Raw genomic sequence first — 18704 nt, 5'->3', positions numbered from 1 at the left:
AATATTAAATAAATAATCATGTACCTAACTTTGCATTAATTAATATTATAAATTCAACTCTAAACTGGCCTCCATTCACTAGTTACTCATGCATAGTAATTGAATATCATATTAATTTTTTTAAGTCACTAATCATTCGGTTAGTTATTAAAATAGTAAACTCTCACATCTTATAGCCATATTCTTTTGGTTGACTTTAAAACGATAGTTTTTTGATATAATGTTTGACTTGATACCATTTATAACAGTCTAAGTCTATCGCTAGTAGATATTTTCTACTTTGGAGCGTTATGTATTAACGTCAATCTCATGATTTAAAAGAAAGTTATAAAAAATGAACCATTAAAATCCACTAAAATTAGGAACACCGACTTTAGGAAATGGAGATTTATTTATTTTTAGTATTATATTATTTGGGTCAAATGGAGCATCGATATTGATAGCCAATAAAGGGATGAACCTACTACAATTTTAAAACGTTATATAAAGTTTAAAATAAAATAAAAAAAACACTATAATATTTTAAATTTTTTAAAAGAAGATAATGTTATGGTTCAACATTAATTTCTTCAAACTAATTATCAACCCAACTTTATTCTTCTTGATAAAACAAACTTTAGAATTTTGGTGGGTGAAAAAAGTAAATAAAAAAAAAATGCATCTTTGACACAATGTTCTATCCTATATTATTAAACCTAAGTCTTAGATTAAGAATGATTCCAATCTTTTTACCTTTTTTTTTTTTCTCGTAAAAAAAAAAAAAAAACCTTTAGTTATAAGTTGAAATAACATATTGAAAATGTTACAGTTTATCTGTAAGACAGTTTGGGTACGTTTTTACAAGTTAGCTTGGGATGTGATGTGCTAAGTAGGCATAGATTGTGACAACACGCCATAAAAGACATGTTTCATACACTAGTTGGGTTTGATATTTGTCTACCTATACTATAAAACGATTCAAACACTTAAAGTGACATTCTTAGATATGTTTCGATGCTTGAGTTAAATAAGTTAATTAGGTAAAGACAGCGTGTTCTGATGCTCCAATTTACCTAACTTAGGTGGCTTATCATTCCTCCCTCGATTAACATTAATTAGGCAAGTGTTAGCCGTTTTATTGGGTTGAGTAATTTGAGCTAAATAGCTTAGCTTGTAATAAAACATGTATTAAACTAAGAATGTAACGACCTAGAACCACGGCTAGCAGATATTATTCTTTTTGGGCTTTCCCTCAAGGCTTTAAAACACGTCTGCTGGGGTAAGGTTTCCACACCTTTATAAATGGTGGTTTGTTCTTCTCCCCAACCAATGTGAGACATCACAATTCACTCCCTTCGGGGCCAAGCGTCCTCGCTGGCACTCTTTCCTTCCTCCAATCGATGTGGAACCGCCTCCAAATTCACTCCCTTTTGGGGCCCAGCGTTCTTACTGGCACACCGCCTCGTGTCTACCCCCTTTGGGGAACATCCTCATGTCTACCCCCCTTCGGGGAACAACGAGAAGGCTGGCACATCGTCCGGAACCTAGCTCTGTTACCATTTGTAACGGCCCAAATCCGCCGCTACCCGATATTGTTCTCAGGATTGTAATATCTCACATTGATAGGGGAGGAGAACAAACCACCATTTATAAGGGTGTGAAAACCTTCCCCTAGTAGACGCATTTTAAAGCTTTGAAGGGAAGCCCGAAAGAGAAAGTTCAAAGAGGACAATATCTACTAGCGATAAATCTAAGCTGTTACATAGAAAAGTTAATATCGAAATGAGAGAAGAAAAAGACGTATGAATTTGTGAATTATTTTATGATTATTCATAATTTTAATGATTAAGGAAAAGACAAAATGTTGTTAGAAAAAATAATAATGATTTAAAGAAATGAAAGATTCTTCTCTTTTCGGTTGCTTTTGGACTTCCTTCCTCACTTGCATTCCAAGTCAAAATCCTCTAATCATTTCCCAAATCTTATTTCCATTAACTCATAAATATTATTAATCTTTTATTTAATTATTCCTTAAATAATTCTTCAATTTAACTTTTCACGATTAATATTTTTAAAAAAATAATTTGTAACGAATTTAGCCTTGCCATGTAACCCAATCATTATAGGAAACATGGTTGGGCCATAACTTGAACACACTAAGACGAGATAATACCGAAATCAAATAGATTGAGACGAAGGCTTGCATGTAGGGACAACATTGACGTAATCCAAAGTGAACTATTTCATTCATTACCAAAAGGTACGTAATCTTACTTTAACTTACATCATACAAGCTCAAACTTAATATTGTATCGAGGAGATTCTATTTCAAGTTAACACCTCAAACAACACGTCAATCGTGCCCTCTTGCTCAAAACCCGACACCAAACATTCAACATAAAATTTAATTCATGCACGAAAGAAATTCAATCGATAAGGGAAATGTGAGGCGAAACCCAATAACTTGAAAGAAAAAAAAAAAAAAGTAGTAGGTCCAAGTGGTCCAGAATAGGTCAAAAAGACCAGCTCAACGTACGAGGGTAAAATAGTAATTTAACTCCAAAATTACTTTTACCAGCTACCTGTCTACTATAATAGAAGTCACTGTCTCTCTCTCTCTCCCTATTTTTTAGTTACAATTCTTTTTTTCAATATTTTTACCGCCAGAGGAAATTACGATAAATACTTAAATTTTAATTTAACTTTTTCATTCAAGGGTTGTTAAGGTCTTTTTACTAATTAATTAGCATATAAAACATCACATCATATATCTAGTTTTGTTGACAAGATATACTAATTATTGGTTTAATAAAAGTTGACAAGTAATCGATTAATATAATAATTAATAATTAATAATTTTGCGTAGCATATAATAAATAAATAATATATTTTAATAATTATTACGCATGGTATTGAACATAATTGTATTCATATATTATTTGAAATAAATAAATAAATTCTTTTATGAATATATCCCACTTTGTGAATATAGAGCTTAGATTTAAGAATTGAATTCAAGCAGGCGGCTCTCTCTGTCTCTCTCTCGCTCTCTGGTGCTCTGTTTCCCACACCCCACGTTGATCCATGTTGTTGGAACTCTGTTTTGTTTATATATATATATATATATATATATATATATATGTTGTATGCTCTGAGTAATTTCTAATTAAACAATTGGAACAAAGGTTAATTAATTGATTGTTTGGTGTCAGCCAAGCACACTAGATCCATAAAATACTCACCTTCAAACAGGTTTTACAATCTTCTCTCTCTTTAAACAAACCCATCTTCTGATGAAATCGAGAGAGAACAGAGAGAAACAGAGAGAAACAGAGAGAGAGAGACCTGTCATTCAATTCAATCATCGAAAACCATGTACAAAAACAGCCTTCAAAATGGAAGTGGATTCAAATCCATACAGCGAAAGCAGTTTCGTTTCTTTTTCTTTTCGAGATCACAAAGATTCACAAACACACACACAGTGGAAACCTCTTTAATCTGATTCTTCTACTTTTTTCCTTTTCATACTCTGTTTTCTTTCTTTCTTCTCTCTGTTTTCATACAACAGTTTAAAGTTACACCCAACAACAGTGACATCCGTCCAGATTCATTAGCCCCCAACTCATTGAATGAGAGATTCAGGGGGAAAAAAAGTGACGCATCAAGCAGGGGAAAAACAGAGCAAAAAGAAGAAAAAAAAAAACAGAGCATGAAAAGACAAAATATCCACAAACGATTGCGTTTCCATTTCTTCTTCGATCTCGTCCACGAGTCTTCTTTGAGATTTGGCACCTCATAGATAGCCCAGCTTAAAAAGGGATCATCTTGTTTTCTCGCCTGTCTTCTCCATCAGGCAAAACTGGGAGTTGTTCTGTTCTGAAGCTTGCTTCTGAAACTGACCCATCTGATAAAAACAACGAAATTTGAATTTCTATCATTTGGGTTTGTTAGAGTTGCGAGTTTCTCCATCTGGGTCACTTCAAGAATCGGTGTAATCGTTCCAGCAGATGAGCATGGTGACGCATCGTCTCATGATGTAGAATCGAGCCCTCTGTTCTTTGACCAATCTGGCGCACTTTCTAGTGAACGAACACCTTCTAAGAGAGGAGTTTTTCATGAGAGGGAAAGAGGAGGAGCGGGTTCTGGTTAAGCCTTCTTTCTTGGACATCTTCCATTTCTCGTCGAAGTAGAAAGGGGGATCGTTGGCAGTAGGATTTGAAGCAGTTGCAGAAGCACCGACCAGAGCAGCCATGGATGAGCAAGATACAAGCTTTCTCCGTTCCTCCCAACTTTGCGTGTTTCTGAAAGATGAGGGTTGGATTGAAGGAGAGAGAAAAAGGAAGATACTTTTAAGAGTGAGGAAATTGGGGAAAGCATTGGGGTTAGTATTTATAAAAGTATCGGAAAAGAGAAGAGAAACAGAGGGGTGTAGCAGTGGATATCACCTGGGCCTTCCATAGGCCCACAAACCGCTTTCAAGTGTAAACTTAAACCAAAAAGTTCATGTGTTTTCAAATATGAGCTTCAAAACTTTCCGTATCGTCGTGTCTCGTAAGTTCTTGAAGCTTTAATCTTGTTTGAATGACATATCTTTTCATGTTTGGTTGTAATCTGTCTACACTTGAGCAAGTATCCAAGGATTGAGGGGCATGTGCCCTTAAATTAACTGTTCTTAGGGAATCATTTCATTTATTTTATAGGCAAATGGTTGAAGACATTTGAACTATATTACTATTGGGATTCAATTGTTTTGTGCATTATTGAAAAGGGCTAAAAATCTCATACTGTTTGAACTAAATTGTGAAAACCCCATGTGTTTGTCTTCTTCTTCTTCTTCATGTTCTCTTCTCCTCTCCTAAGGAAGAATTGTGTCTTTTCACACACATACACCTATCTCTTCTCTAAACACTCTTTACAACTGGCTCACTCCTTTCGATACCCAACCATTCTACTCCGTGTCTACTCAATATACTTTGACTGTTCTCAACCTCTCGACTCGTAACCTAACTTCGAGTCGAATTTCTCAATATTGGTAACGATGATTGTAATAGCTCAATCCCATCACTAACAAACATTTGTCTGTTTTGACTCGTTACATATCGCTAAAATGCGTCTACTATGGATAAAGTCTACTCTACTCCGACCTAGACCCTCTCCATAGTAGACGTGTTTTGATTGCAGTGGCCTTGAGCGGTTACAAATGGTATCAGAGTCAAACATCAGGCTGTGTGCCAATGAGAACACTGAGTTCTAAAGGGAGTGTGAAAAAGCTCTCCCTAACAGACGTGTAAAAATTCGTGAGACTGACGACAATGCATAGCAAGTCAAAGCTGACAATGTCTTCTAGTAATGGGCTTAGACCGTTAAAGTGAGATGTTAGATTTCTTCGGGTGGCGAGGTGATTGAGCACATGGGTGTGGTCGGTAATAATACTAATAGGTTTGTTCTATTCAGCTATTACTCCAAATTCAAGTTCTCACACAATCTTCTTAGGACTTTCCAGCTTTCCCACTTAGAATGCAAAGTTTTGAGGGTGATTTAGAATGAGATATTGAGGGGAGAGGAGTCCAAGAAAAAGAGAGCTTTGTAGAGATGGGTTTGCATTGAGAATGGAGAAACCCCAAAGTTGAAGGCTTCGAGATAGCTCTGTTGTGTGCAGTGGAGGAACTCACCGACCAAGACAACTTAATTATTATTATTATGAAACCAAACCAACCCATGTGTGACATTAATTAAACATATTATTATTAATTAAACGCAAAGCTATGAAAGAAAAAGAAGAATATGGTACAAAGGTGAAAGAAGCAGAAACTTGGGTATTAAAATGCAACACCCTGCACTGATGCCAACCCCTTTCATCTTTGTATGGAGTGCACGAACTCCTCCACCAAACACAAACAAAGTGGCAAAAAAGGCATTTACATGGAGGACAACCCCTTTTTCTTACTGGGTTTCAAACTTGAATATCATTCAGTGTGATGTGATTGTACGAAATCATGGTGTGAGTATCAAATTCATGAATGGTGTGTGATGTGGGCTTGGTGATGGGTCGATCAAAAGAGTGAGGGATTTAGGCCAACACCACTGTGGCTTATGAGCCATCGTGAAGGAGGAACCATTAATTATAAATAGCAATCCCCATTTTAGCCTTTTCTTTTTGTGTACTATTAACATCAAACCCATTCTTCTAATAATGTGTCACCCATCAATGCATTGTAACATAAAGTTAATTTTCATAAACTAGTTTATGTTTGTAATATTATAATAAGCTCAATTATTAGTAGCTTAATTAATATATTCCCCAATCATATTTTTATTTTCTGATATGGTTAGTATGTACTTATCAATCGGATAATATTTATTTAATCCAACTTATAACTATAAATCATTAAATATTATTCTAATATTGTTAATATGTACTTGTCAATCTTGTATTTGTTTTTTAATTTTAATTATTTAAGTGTGAAGAATGGTTGTAGTATGATATTTTGTTGGATTTGTTGCATAGTTGACCAGGCAGCCCAACATGAAGGTTGGAGCCCAAGCCCAATTCATAGTTGCTCACCGGCCCAATAAGCCTTCTAGCTCATCAAATCATGTTCAACATCTTGGCACAGATTTATTTTTTTTAATTTTATTAATTAATGATGTAGTGATAAATTTAGAATATAATTGTCTACCATGCATTTTATAATTTTGTTAAAAAAAAATAATATTATTTATAAAAAAAAACAAGAAAGCTGTGAACCTTGAAGAAACAGTCATAGTGACTCATGCATTGAATAAATTGTGTATTTTGTTCAATGGCTCTAGAGAAGCCTCAATTAAGAAATGAGATTGAAAGTCATATTTGATATGAAGCTGTCATAGCACTTATCTTCATTCAATTGTTGAAATGAATCAGTCATATTTACCTTTCATTGTACCCTGCTTAAGACAGACAGACCCACCATGAGAAACAAAAGTGAGATTGAAAGTCCACCATGTTAAGAATAAGAAACGAAGTTAAGAATGAGAAACATGAGTGAGTTGAAAGTTGAATCATCGTTAATGTGTTCCGAAGATGTTTAAATAGAATACAAACTGCCAACAAACATCTAACAATAACATAAAATATACTACAAACTAAATACCAGATCTAAAAAAAAAAAGATAAACGTGACAGCATCTTAAATCAAATATATAAAATATATTTCATAACTAAGTTTATAAATGGGAAGAACACAAAAGAAACAAGTGTTCGAGATCAAAAGGTATAAATTATTTGATATATATATAATAGCGAGGTAGTTAGAGAAGGAAAGGAGAAGAAGAAAGGAGGAGGAGGGGGGTGTAAGCCATTGATTGCGGCTGCAGCATCATCAAGATTCTCATATCCATGGCACCCAAAAGAGGGCAGCTTGTGAATCTTAATGATACTGCAGCTGCAAGCAGTGGCTGTGGGAAAGCACCAGTTTTTGGAATAATAATAAAACAAAGAAGGAAGAGTAAGGTAGTGGTGGGTGGTGGTGGGTGGTGAGAGAGAAGGGTTTGGAATGTTACTATATATAGAGATGTTGTGGAGGAGGAGGAGGAGGAGGCGGCGGAGGAGGAGGAGGAGGAGGAGGGTTTTATGATCTAAAAGTGGAAGAGAAACACAAGGAACAGTTATGTATCGCGATCCTAGGTACCACATTTACCAACATATCTAATCCTCCTCTCATCAGCCACGCCCAGGTTTCTTTATTTAGGTTCAACGATTTGTTGCATCCTCCCAAAGGTCTTCTCAACTGGGGCTCAAGGATTTGACCCTTTGACACACACTCGATGCTATCATGACCCACACTATTCCTTCTATGTTATGAATCACGAACTCTCTACAATGATATAATTGTTGAATGAATAGTCGTGTCAATAGATTGTTAAATCCTCAAATGTCGAACAAAGGACTCCAAAAAAGAAAAGGACGTCAAGCCTCCTCGAATGTACGCCAAAAGAGTCGAGCCTGGATTAAGGGGAGGCGTGCTTTGTTCGAGAGGAGGTGTTGGATGAAAGTGTTCCACATTGGTTAATTTAGGGGATGGTCATGGGCTTATAATCAAAGAATACACTCTCGGTTGGCGTGAGGCCTTTTGGAGAAGCCCAAAGCAAAGCCATGAGAGCTTACGCTCAAAATGGACAATATCATACCATTGTGGAGAGTCGTGTTTGTCTTAATGCAAAGTAATGTAGTGTAAGGTTGAAGACAGGAAGGGGAGGTGGGAGCGGGAGCCACAATCACGTCCCCGTTCGTACGCCCATCTGCCCCTTGTTCTCACATTTTTCAAGTTGCCCATTGTCCTTTCCATTCACCATTAGTTTCTTTCTCCTTTTTCCTTTACCTACCACATCAACTACATCAGTTAGAGAGGAGAACGAAACGTAGACGCATGACTACATGACTTATTAGCCAAGGATTTTATCCGTTTTATTCGTTATCATATGATGATGAGAACGATGAACTGAAACACGGGTTTGTAAGAAGGAGATTCAAAAGTTACTAAAAAATGGATCTTTATAATTTTGAGAAAGAAAGAAAGAAAAGAAAAATGGATGCACAATAATGAGAGAATGGCAATGATAATCGCCCTGCGCCAACTGGGAATACGAAAAGGGTACCCTACAAATGCTTTGCATCTTCCACACATCCCTTTCATTGTGGGGTTAGGCAGCCCTACACAATTTGATGAGCTAGCTTCTCATAAAACCAATGCAAAAATGGTAATGATATTAAACGCCAACACACGGCATTTGTTTTTCCATGTAAGAATCTAAGTCAGGCAGTGAGGTACCTGAGCTTAGGTAGCAGTAAAAAAAGGTGTTGTGAAGATATAATACCCCAGAAATCTCGCTTACTCAAACCCCTTACTTCAATTGGAAACTCTCTCAGTACATGCTTCCCCCTTACGCCTTTCCCATTTCACACATCATGTAAAACAATATGAACTAATATTGTAGATTGTGGATGGATTATCAAGAACAGTGGAAGAATATTGTAAATGAGGGAAACCACCTGAAAGTTTGAAACTTTGTGGAATCCAATGCACAAGTGTGTGTAAATAGGAGATTCACTCAAACTCAGAGATGCCCCAAACCACTTGAGGGTTGATTAGTACATGGGGGCAGTGCCCTTTTTTCATGGATTCCTGCCTCCTCCTCCTCCTCCTCCTCTTTCCCACCACGTACCACGTACAATAATTCTGCCTCGAACCATACTCGTTTTCGTATCTCCGAATATCCCTTCTGATCGACAATTTTACATTGTTAGATGTATGAACGAGGAGTGGAAACTTGAAACTGGGGTGAGGAGTGATGATGAATGTGAGTTGTTGGGAAATGATGGTGTGATGAGATGAGATGATGAGAAGGGCAATTTGAGTGTGAGGAGAAAAAGTTTGAAAATAATGATAATAATTTGGTGAAAAGAGGGGTCATGCATGCATAGAGTAAACAGGAGCCAACGTCCCTACTACATCTGCACAACATGGTCACCGTCCCCACTATGCTTCAAAATCACACACACCACATAAATACGTATGCATTCTAGGTTAAACTTCAACTACTAGCTTGGTTCAGCTTGAATGATTCTCCTTGTGATATCAAACTTTTGGTTTTGGTTGTATTAGTATGTTGTTATCTACTTAGACATGTGCTTGGACTCTTACATATGATATCAGAGCCAAACATCAAGCCGTGTATGCCAGTGAGAACGTTGGCCTTCAAAGAGGTGGATTGTGAGATCCCACATTGATTGTAGAAGGAAACGAATCATTCTTTAAAGAGTGTTGAAACGTCTCCTTAGTAGTGGGGGATTATGAGATCCCACATTGATTGCAGAGGGTAATAATCATTCCTTACAAGAGTGTGGAAACCTCTCCTTAGCGGTGGGGGGACTGTGAGATCCCACATTGATTGCAGAGGGAACGAATCATTCTTTACAATAGTGGAAAACCGAGATCCCACATTGATTGCAGAGGGGAACGAATCATCCCTTACAATACATTCTTTACAATAGTGGAAAACCGAGATCCCACATTGATTGCAGAGGGGAACGAATCATCCCTTACAATAGTGGGAAACCTCTCCCTAGCAGGGGTGGATTGTGAGATCTCACATTGATTAAAGAATGGAATGAATCATTCATTATAAGTGTGTTTGAGTGGTTACGTAAAAGACCTAAAAGAAGATAATTATATGCTCTTCGGAGTTGAGGTGGGTTCGATTTGTCAATGTCGAGTCCATAAATTAGTCCATTCATTTGATTTTCATACAATATATTCATGATCATCTCAAAGCAGCTATGTGAGAATTAAATGCAGCCAAAAGATACAAACTTGAAGAGCTTTTGATGAAATTTTCAGTAAGTAAAGAAAAAAGGGTTTGTTCATGAGCTGGGGTCCATAAATGGCAGATCCATATGAACTCACTCGCCACACAACATCATCATTCATCTCTTTTTGCTAAAACCTGGTGAAACCCTAAAAGAAGGAAATTAGAATCAGATTAAACAAGAGTTCAAACCAAAAACCCAGTTGAAAGATCCATGAGAGGAAAAAGGCAGTGTGAAAGGAATAATGGTACCTGCAAATATATCTGAAAAGCTTACACTTACCCAACCATGAACAAATCAAAATGGTGTAAGGCTGATGGTGATGATGATGATGATGGAGGTAACAAAAGAACCTGAAAAAGCAACACATTAATCAACTTATTTTTATTTCTCTTCTCTTATGCTACCAAATGGGTAGCAAAGTAGACACATTTCTGGGCCTCCACCATGAGAAAAAGATCAAAAAATGTGCACAACAACAAGCCTTAACATAACAAAAGCACTCAAAATTGAAGAAGGGTGTGATAGAGCCATTGATGGCGACTGCAGCATCATCAAGATTCTCAAATGTCAAGGGGGTTGGAGCCAGAAGAGCCCAACAAGATGACCCCAAAAGGGTGTGAATCTTGAAGATGCAGCAACAGCTAACAATGGCTGATGACTCTGAACCAATAGAACAGGAGAGAGGTGTAGGGCTTAAGAGAAGAAAGGGTATATATAGAGTTCCAATGAGGAAGAAGGGTTTGTTTGGTGTAGTTTTTTAGGTTGAACTACATCGGTTAGGCATCGTAATCATAGGTACCAGATTTACCAAAACCTTTAATCCCCTCTGACCCCTTCTTCCTTCCACACATGTCAATGCAATTATAAAAGGAAACCCTTCCACATTTCATCAATATAAAACTATCCAAAAATGGATTACGCTCTTCCTATCATTAATCACTCAAATGGACATGTTACCCATTCAAAGTTTCAAACTTTTACGCGTTACAAATTTAAAGCTTTGAGCTTTTGATCGGGACTACGTTGTTTATGTCGATTAAGCGCGACCCATTAAAAGTTAGGGGATGGAAAGAAGAGGAGAGAGTTGGATAATTGTGGTCGGGACTACGTTGTTTATGTCGATTAAGTGCGACCCAATAAAGATTAAGGGATGGAAAGAAGAGGAGAGAGTGGGATAATTGTGTGGTTGAGGGGTTAGGGTGTCCTTTGAAATGGAGGGGGGGACGGGTCCGAATTGACATGACCCTGACCCAGCCATGAACCAAAAGGTACACACTTCAATTTCCTCTTTTCTCTCCTTTGAAGTAAATACCCTTTTCCTTCTTATGCCTTCCTCCTCATAGTTTCCTCACCTCTGGATTGTTAATACATCTAATACCGAGTAAATGAGAAATATATGAATAAACTGATATCATATTTGAGAGAGGAGGATGGTAAAAATATAATATCAGATGACATGATGGGCGCCTTACCATCACATGATTTTCTTGGTACAACATGAACACTTTAGTTGTATTTCGTAAAGATATTCATACCCTAACAAAAAGTGTAATCTTTCGAGGTAGAACAACATGATTTATGAAACATTATTCAATTGAAGTATAGGAAAAAAAACATATATGTGATAAAGTATGGTCTTAGAAATCTCTGGGCATCATGTCACATGATTTTGTTGTCCTCTTTTTCAAAGATTTTATGAAAATATATTCTTTTATAATAAAAGTTGATACCCGTAACTATTCGTTCTATTTTTATTACAGTCAATTTGAGCATAGTTTAACTGCTCAAAATATTATATTTGAATTTTCACCGGGTAAATGTAGGAAACCGTCATTCTCGAGTAGGGGACCGTCATTGATGATCTTTATTCATCATCTCACTCTATACCATATTTGGAAATTAAAGATCTTTGAAAATACATTTGGTACCTTTTATCTCTTTGGGATGTTATTCGCCTTCCTATTTTAGAGAATAAAGATTTGAAAAATCCCTCTAATTCAACTAAGAATATTCCGTCCGACTCAAAAGTTAAATTTAAATGGTAAAAATCGCAACACTTTTTTAGATTTAAAGTAGAGCGGATGGAGTTCGAAACTAGATCACGAGTTCTCCCAACAAAATTAACAAAACATCATATAATTGCTTGAATTAAGGTTATGTGTCACCCAAATTTTTTTTCACCTAACTAAGGTTGTCAAGTAGCTCTCAAATCAAACTGACAAAAAGAAAAAGAAAAAAAGCAATTATATTTGAATCGTACATGATGCCCTTTACAAGAACACACTATAGAACAATTAAGATTGGAAAAGGAAAAAGAATCATGAACGTATCTGATTGAAAGGATGTAAGTTATTAGAGATGGAACCACCAAATAACCCACCAATCAATAGAGTGAATCAAAACTAAGGAATATTAAATGTTTCGAATTGGTTACAATATTAAACCAAAAGTCGAACATGTCGTGAAATCGTTCTTTGACATTTAATTTAAGTGTTGTTGTACCCTAATGTCCATTTACCAAAAGTTTTAATGAACTAAATCTTGATGACAATTTTCAACCAGTATCTCAGCTACCATCATTTTATAACGGTGTTTGAGTCGGTAAAAACTCAATATCCATTTTTGGGTGGACTTTAACCTTTGCCGGGGCGGTGGAATCCGACAGCCACTGTGCTGGGCGTGGTACAGCCTGTATTAAACCTATATGAATCCACATTTGAATGATTAATTAAGAGTTTATAATAAGATCTAGTAGTTTAAAATGTGGGGAAATGCGATTTTGAAGAATGGGCTTTCCAGCTACTTTTGGGCCAGACCAGTATCGAAATGGGCTTATCCCATTGGGCCGAAAGCCAAGCTAGCGTACTCTGTACAAAAGCCGATGAAGCCAGCTAAGCGAGAGCTTGGATTATACACATTACCGTTGCGAACTTTCCAAAAAGAACCCCAAATCTTAAAATATTTATGAAATTTTGTATTTTTTTTTTTTTTAATTTTTTAATTTTTCCTTTTCAGCCCGCTCCCCCTCTGTATATAATAAATCGTACCAAAATTTGACCGTTATCTCTTCCAAACTGTGATCAGAAACAAAGAAGAAGCCCACTCTGTTTGCAGAGAAGAGAAGAGAAAGAAAAACAGAGGAGACTCCTTATTGGTTTTCTCTGTTGTATTGAAATTATCAGTCCTCTTAGTGATTTTCCCTTTCTTTCTTAGAACGAAGGAAGAAGAAAGGAACAGAAAATGGATTCACCTCAAGCGAAAAAAAGTGGGCTAAATCTTCCAGCTGGAATGGCTGAAAGGTCGCTTCGGCTCGAGTCGTCATCGGGTTCTTTTCGAGCGATATCGAGCTTGTCGTCACCTTCGAAAACCTCGACTTGTAGTGATAGATTCATACCGTGTAGATCGTCGTCGAGGCTACACACATTTGGGCTGATTGAAAAGGGTTCCCCTGTGAAAGAAGGCGCAAATGAGGCGTATTCCAGGTTGTTGAAATCGGAGCTTTTTGGATCTGATTTTGGTTCTTTTTCCCCTGCAGGTTCACAAGGCCAAGGGTCGCCTATGAGCCCCAGCAAGAACATGCTGAGGTTCAAGACTGAACATTCTACCCCAAATTCCCCTTCTATTTTCGGTCAAGATGCGGGGTATTCCTCTGAAACCTCAACCCCTCCAAAGCCACCTCGAAAGGTTCCCAAGACCCCACATAAGGTTTCCTTTTGAACTCTTTAAAATCTGCTCTCCTTTGATGTGGAAAGAAAGACGTATTCAGGTTCCTCCTTGATTCTGCTGCAGGTTCTGGATGCTCCATCGCTTCAAGATGATTTTTACTTGAATCTTGTGGATTGGTCCTCGCAGAATACATTGGCTGTTGGACTTGGAACTTGTGTTTACTTATGGAGTGCATCAAATTGCAAGGTGGGTTTACTTCACAGATCAACTCATATTATATCAATTTTGTTTACCCATTCTCATGGTGTGTTTGTTTATTCCACCTTCAGGTGACTAAGTTATGTGATTTGGGACCCAATGATGGTGTATGCTCAGTCCAATGGACCAGAGAGGGTTCCTACATATCGATTGGAACCAATCTTGGTCAAGTTCAGGTACATAAAAGAACATAAAGATTGGTGTTTGAGCTCGTGTTTCAGGAAAACAAATCATATTTTTTCATATTGTTCCATTGTAATGAATAGATATGGGATGGAAGTCAGTGCAAGAAAGTTAGAACCATGGGAGGACATCAAACAAGAACAGGTGTTTTGTCGTGGAATTCTCGGATTTTAGCATCTGGAAGCAGAGACCATAACATTCTTCAACATGATCTCCGGGTTTCTAGTGAGTTTGTGAACAAGCTCGTCGGCCATAAATCTGAGGTGAGAATGAGAAAATTTCCCTGCAGATTGAATAACTGGACTAGAAACCTTGGAAGCTTTTATCAATTCCTGTAAGCACTACTGCAGGTTTGTGGACTTAAATGGTCAAACGACGACAGAGAGCTTGCCTCCGGTGGAAATGACAATCAGGTATAGATAGATATATAGATATCCATCCTGCAAAGAGGCCTCTTTCTTTGATCTGATCATTTAATAACGAGATTTCTTGTTGGGTATCAATAGCTTTTGGTATGGAATCAGCATTCTCAGCAGCCTGTGTTGAGACTAACTGAGCACACAGCTGCTGTTAAGGCCATTGCTTGGTCACCCCACCAAAGTGGTCTTCTTGCATCAGGTGGTGGAACTGCTGATCGATGCATTCGTTTCTGGAACACTGCAAATGGACACCAGTTGGAGTGTGTCGACACTGGAAGCCAGGTTTTTCCTTGAGCCCTGTGAAGAATTGTAATGATGGGTGTTAGTTTGTTTTTACCACAACTTCAACTTGATAAAATTGTCAAATTTTGTTCAGGTTTGCAATCTGGCATGGAGTAAAAATGTTAATGAACTTGTGAGTACACATGGGTATTCCCAGAACCAGATTATGGTGTGGAAGTATCCATCAATGGGAAAGGTTTGTTTTCTAACATAATTCCAGTATGACAAATGTAAATTCTCAGCCTTAGATATGTTAACTTTTTCCTTCCTCAATCAATAGGTTGCTACACTAACTGGACATACAATGAGGGTGCTGTACCTTGCAATGTCTCCCGACGGTCAGGTATTTGAATATGCTTTTAATGCTACTTGTTTCATATCGATGTCCACTTTTAGAGTCTCATAAATGGCCTCTTGCAGACAATAGTAACAGGTGCAGGAGATGAAACTCTTCGTTTCTGGAATATCTTCCCATCAATGAAAACTCAGGTAAATAAGAAGACATGGTTACTTTATTTACAAGAACTTACAGATTCTTCTTTAGCTTGCGCAAACACTTAATGTTGTGTGTCTGTCTCTGGTTTGGTTTTTCAGACACCAGTCAGAGATACGGGCCTGTGGTCTCTGGGACGAACGCAAATTCGGTGACAAAATTCTCACATGGGATGCTAATTTTATTGATTCTCTCATTCATAATTCATATTTGTAAATGCAGTTTGATATGTGATCGTGTGCAGTCTCTGCAATTCTTTCCACGCACGTAAAGTGTATGTGTTGTGTGCAAGAGAGTAGTCTGAGTGACATGTTCAACAGAGAATTATTTTGATTCAGATATGTCTAGAGAGTGTGTGAGAATAAGAGTGTTTATTTTTGTTCTTGATCAACACAATTTCAATGAAAGCCACATTTCTAACTAGAGAGCAGTGAATAAGAGTATTTTTGTTCTTGATCAACACAATTTCAATTCAATGAAATGAAAGCCACATTTCTAACTAGAGAGCAGTGCATTGGTTCACCCAATCCCAACAGGTGATTGGGTGATATTAATTATAGCAAACAAACTAATCTACTCAACAAATCTCGCAAGTAATTCATTCGCATTGCAACGAGTGAAAAAACGTAGTCACTCCAATGCAAGTCTGGTCGAGGTTTCTATGTATGTGGGTTCAAGAACTCCACTACAAAATCTATAGTTACCTTCTTTGATTGATTGATATTTGGATCTTCGAAGTACTCTGGGATTGGCTCGCATCCCGTATACTAGTTGTAAATGGAGTACGGTTGCAGTCAGCTCAATTTTGAAATTTATGTCTTTGCCTGCAAGCTTTGACATATAAGATAAATCTCTCTTGATGACGATCTAGTAGCCTTAGGCCTCAACCAGGATGCCTTTCTGAAGAGTGGTTTCAACATCCGGCTGAATTCTGGAATAAAGAATGTAAAGATAAACCAACTATGATCTCTACAAACGAACTATAGTCTTCTTATGTGGAAATAAAATTCTACCTTGGGTATCTTCACTCTCCAAAAGTTTTATAACGAGGTGGCCTCCTTTTTGCAGCACGCCATCGTAATCTGAGACTGAAGCTGAATCATCCACATTGTCCTCCTTGTTCTTCCCATGCATAACATCATCTCCATGACTTAATGCAGCTTCTCCGAGAGCCAAATTAACTGCCTGCATCCCTAATTCAACTGATAAACTTGCATCTCTAGTGGTGATTCCCGAAACCGAGGGGCACATATCGGAGAGTATTACGGAGAATCCTTTCTCCTACAGAACCAAGCAATAAACAGAATTTAGATTTCAACAGCGTGACTTGTTTTCTGCAACTTGTAAAGTTTCCTTGCCCAGCCACTCCACATTCATACTCCTCGCATGCAGGAGTAATATGTTTATGTTTTTTTTTTTCAAACAAACTTCAATTTTCTAAGGTACAGAGCAAATATCATATCCCCTAAGCCATACAATTGTACAATGCTTGCACTTCCATTGAATGCTATCAAATATGGTTTGTGCAAAAACATAGAGAAGGTGATTGGGTGATATTAATAACGCCATTCAAAGAGGAGATCATGCTTGTACAGGAATATTACCAGTGAACCAATTGAGCTATGTTAATGACATTGGTATAAATAATACTATTATAAGAAATCTCCGATTTTTTATATGTCCAGTTACCTTAGGAGATAGTGCCTTCAATTTGTTTTTGGGAAGGTTCATTACATCAGCACAAACAGTTTGAACCCTTGAGTCACAATGCACATGAGGAACTTTTACCTTCTGTTCTGCAAGACCCACATTTCTTGTTATATACATTACTACTAGCTGAAAAATGAGATCAGCAGATTGACATCACAATTAAGTAACCCAGATGAAGATAAACAGTTCACCTTGAGATCAATACCCACGACAGAGCCTCCATTTTTCAGAGGCCCCAGACTCTGGCATGCTACCTAAATTCAAATGGCATAATCAATACATTTCACCCAAAAAAGAAAATATTTGCGAAGTCATTGTGGAATGGATGTGAAGGATGATGCAGTATTGAGACCTGAAGCCAGGCACCGGGAGCACAACCAAGGTCCAAAACGGAGGAGCCTGAAGTAATCAATTTGAATTGCTTCTGAATCTGAAGCAACTGTCGATAAACACATTTAATCAAGATTGGCGAAGCTTGAAGGTTCTAAGGAGGAGGAAAAACAGTGAGAGGAAGGGTTTTTACCTTGAAGGCGGATCTTGCGACATAGCCAAGACGTTGAGCTTCTCTGTAGAAGAAATCGGGTGCTCCGGCTCCACTCATTTCTTTCTTCCCCTAACCCTTCCTCCTGGGAAAGCTCAAAAATCTATCTGTATCTAAACCCCTTCTCTAGGGTTTTAGACTTTCAGATACGAAGGTTCCAACTTCCAATGCGGGCGCGGTAGGGACGACTCGACCAAGGGATGCGGAATTTTAATTTTGCAAATAATAAAATAATCCGAATTTTTTAATTTACAGATAATTTTTAAATTTTTAAATTTTTTAAAATTCATTTTTTTTTTTAATTTAAATTTTGAAAACATAATAGACCTCAAATATATTCAACTTGTATGTGGCTAATAAAAATATCTATTTTACCATTTATTCGACCAACAATATTAATAGTTATAATAAATTCAACTCCTCAATATATATATATATTTTTTTTATGTCTCTCCATATATATTAATTATTTGCCTTTTGCATTATTTATTTATTTCACGGAATTTGAAATTGCATGTGTAAAGCATAAATAATTTAATTTTCTGGAACAGAAAGAAAGTTTAGGTTTGGGATGGCAAAAATAATTCACATAATCACATGTGGAAGTCAAACTAATCTAGTAGGTTGGTGAATTGTCGTTGGGAAGAAATAAAACTAAAAAGAAAACCCCTTCCCCCTGATGACGTGGACGATCTCATAGATCTGGTTGGTGGATTGATTAAACGGTTTGCCACGTCACTCAATAATCCTTTATGTTAAACCCGTAAAGCGCACCGTCTTGTGCCGTCCCAACCGTGCCCAATTCAACTCCCCCCCCCCCCC

At 37.3% G+C, this 18704-nt stretch overlaps 2 protein-coding genes and 2 long non-coding RNA genes across 4 annotated transcripts; 1 reads left to right on the top strand and 3 right to left on the bottom strand.

The window, feature by feature from the left end:
* Positions 1-10234: 10234 nt before the first annotated feature.
* On the bottom strand, positions 10235-10999 carry LOC111811020. The gene is made up of 2 exons (XR_002817493.1): positions 10579-10999; positions 10235-10475 (listed from the first exon to the last, which is right to left on the bottom strand). It is a non-coding gene; the product is annotated as an uncharacterized LOC111811020 (long non-coding RNA).
* A 2408-nt stretch (positions 11000-13407) lies between these two features.
* Positions 13408-16054, top strand: LOC111801997 (protein FIZZY-RELATED 3). Its single transcript, XM_023686593.1, has 10 exons — positions 13408-14035; positions 14120-14242; positions 14326-14430; positions 14521-14700; positions 14788-14850; positions 14944-15138; positions 15233-15334; positions 15419-15481; positions 15559-15627; positions 15733-16054. Exons 1-10 carry the CDS (start codon positions 13571-13573, stop codon positions 15784-15786), a joined length of 1419 nt encoding a protein of 472 aa, XP_023542361.1. The 5' UTR covers positions 13408-13570; the 3' UTR covers positions 15787-16054.
* LOC111803791 lies at positions 15062-15759 on the bottom strand. Its single transcript, XR_002816456.1, has 3 exons — positions 15669-15759; positions 15458-15596; positions 15062-15153 (listed from the first exon to the last, which is right to left on the bottom strand). It is a non-coding gene; the product is annotated as an uncharacterized LOC111803791 (long non-coding RNA).
* Positions 16055-16185: 131 nt separating the features above from the next.
* Positions 16186-18064, bottom strand: LOC111802921 (ribosomal RNA large subunit methyltransferase E). Its single transcript, XM_023687581.1, has 6 exons — positions 17865-18064; positions 17694-17780; positions 17533-17595; positions 17321-17422; positions 16645-16912; positions 16186-16562 (listed from the first exon to the last, which is right to left on the bottom strand). Exons 1-6 carry the CDS (start codon positions 17940-17942, stop codon positions 16444-16446), a joined length of 717 nt encoding a protein of 238 aa, XP_023543349.1. The 5' UTR covers positions 17943-18064; the 3' UTR covers positions 16186-16443.
* Between the last annotated feature and the right edge of the window lie 640 nt (positions 18065-18704).

The sequence above is a fragment of the Cucurbita pepo genome, chromosome LG01, assembly GCF_002806865.2.
Source record: "Cucurbita pepo subsp. pepo cultivar mu-cu-16 chromosome LG01, ASM280686v2, whole genome shotgun sequence".
Lineage (NCBI taxonomy): Eukaryota > Viridiplantae > Streptophyta > Magnoliopsida > Cucurbitales > Cucurbitaceae > Cucurbita > Cucurbita pepo.
Note: the sequence above shows the minus strand (reverse complement) of the source record. Positions and strands in the feature narration are given on the sequence as shown.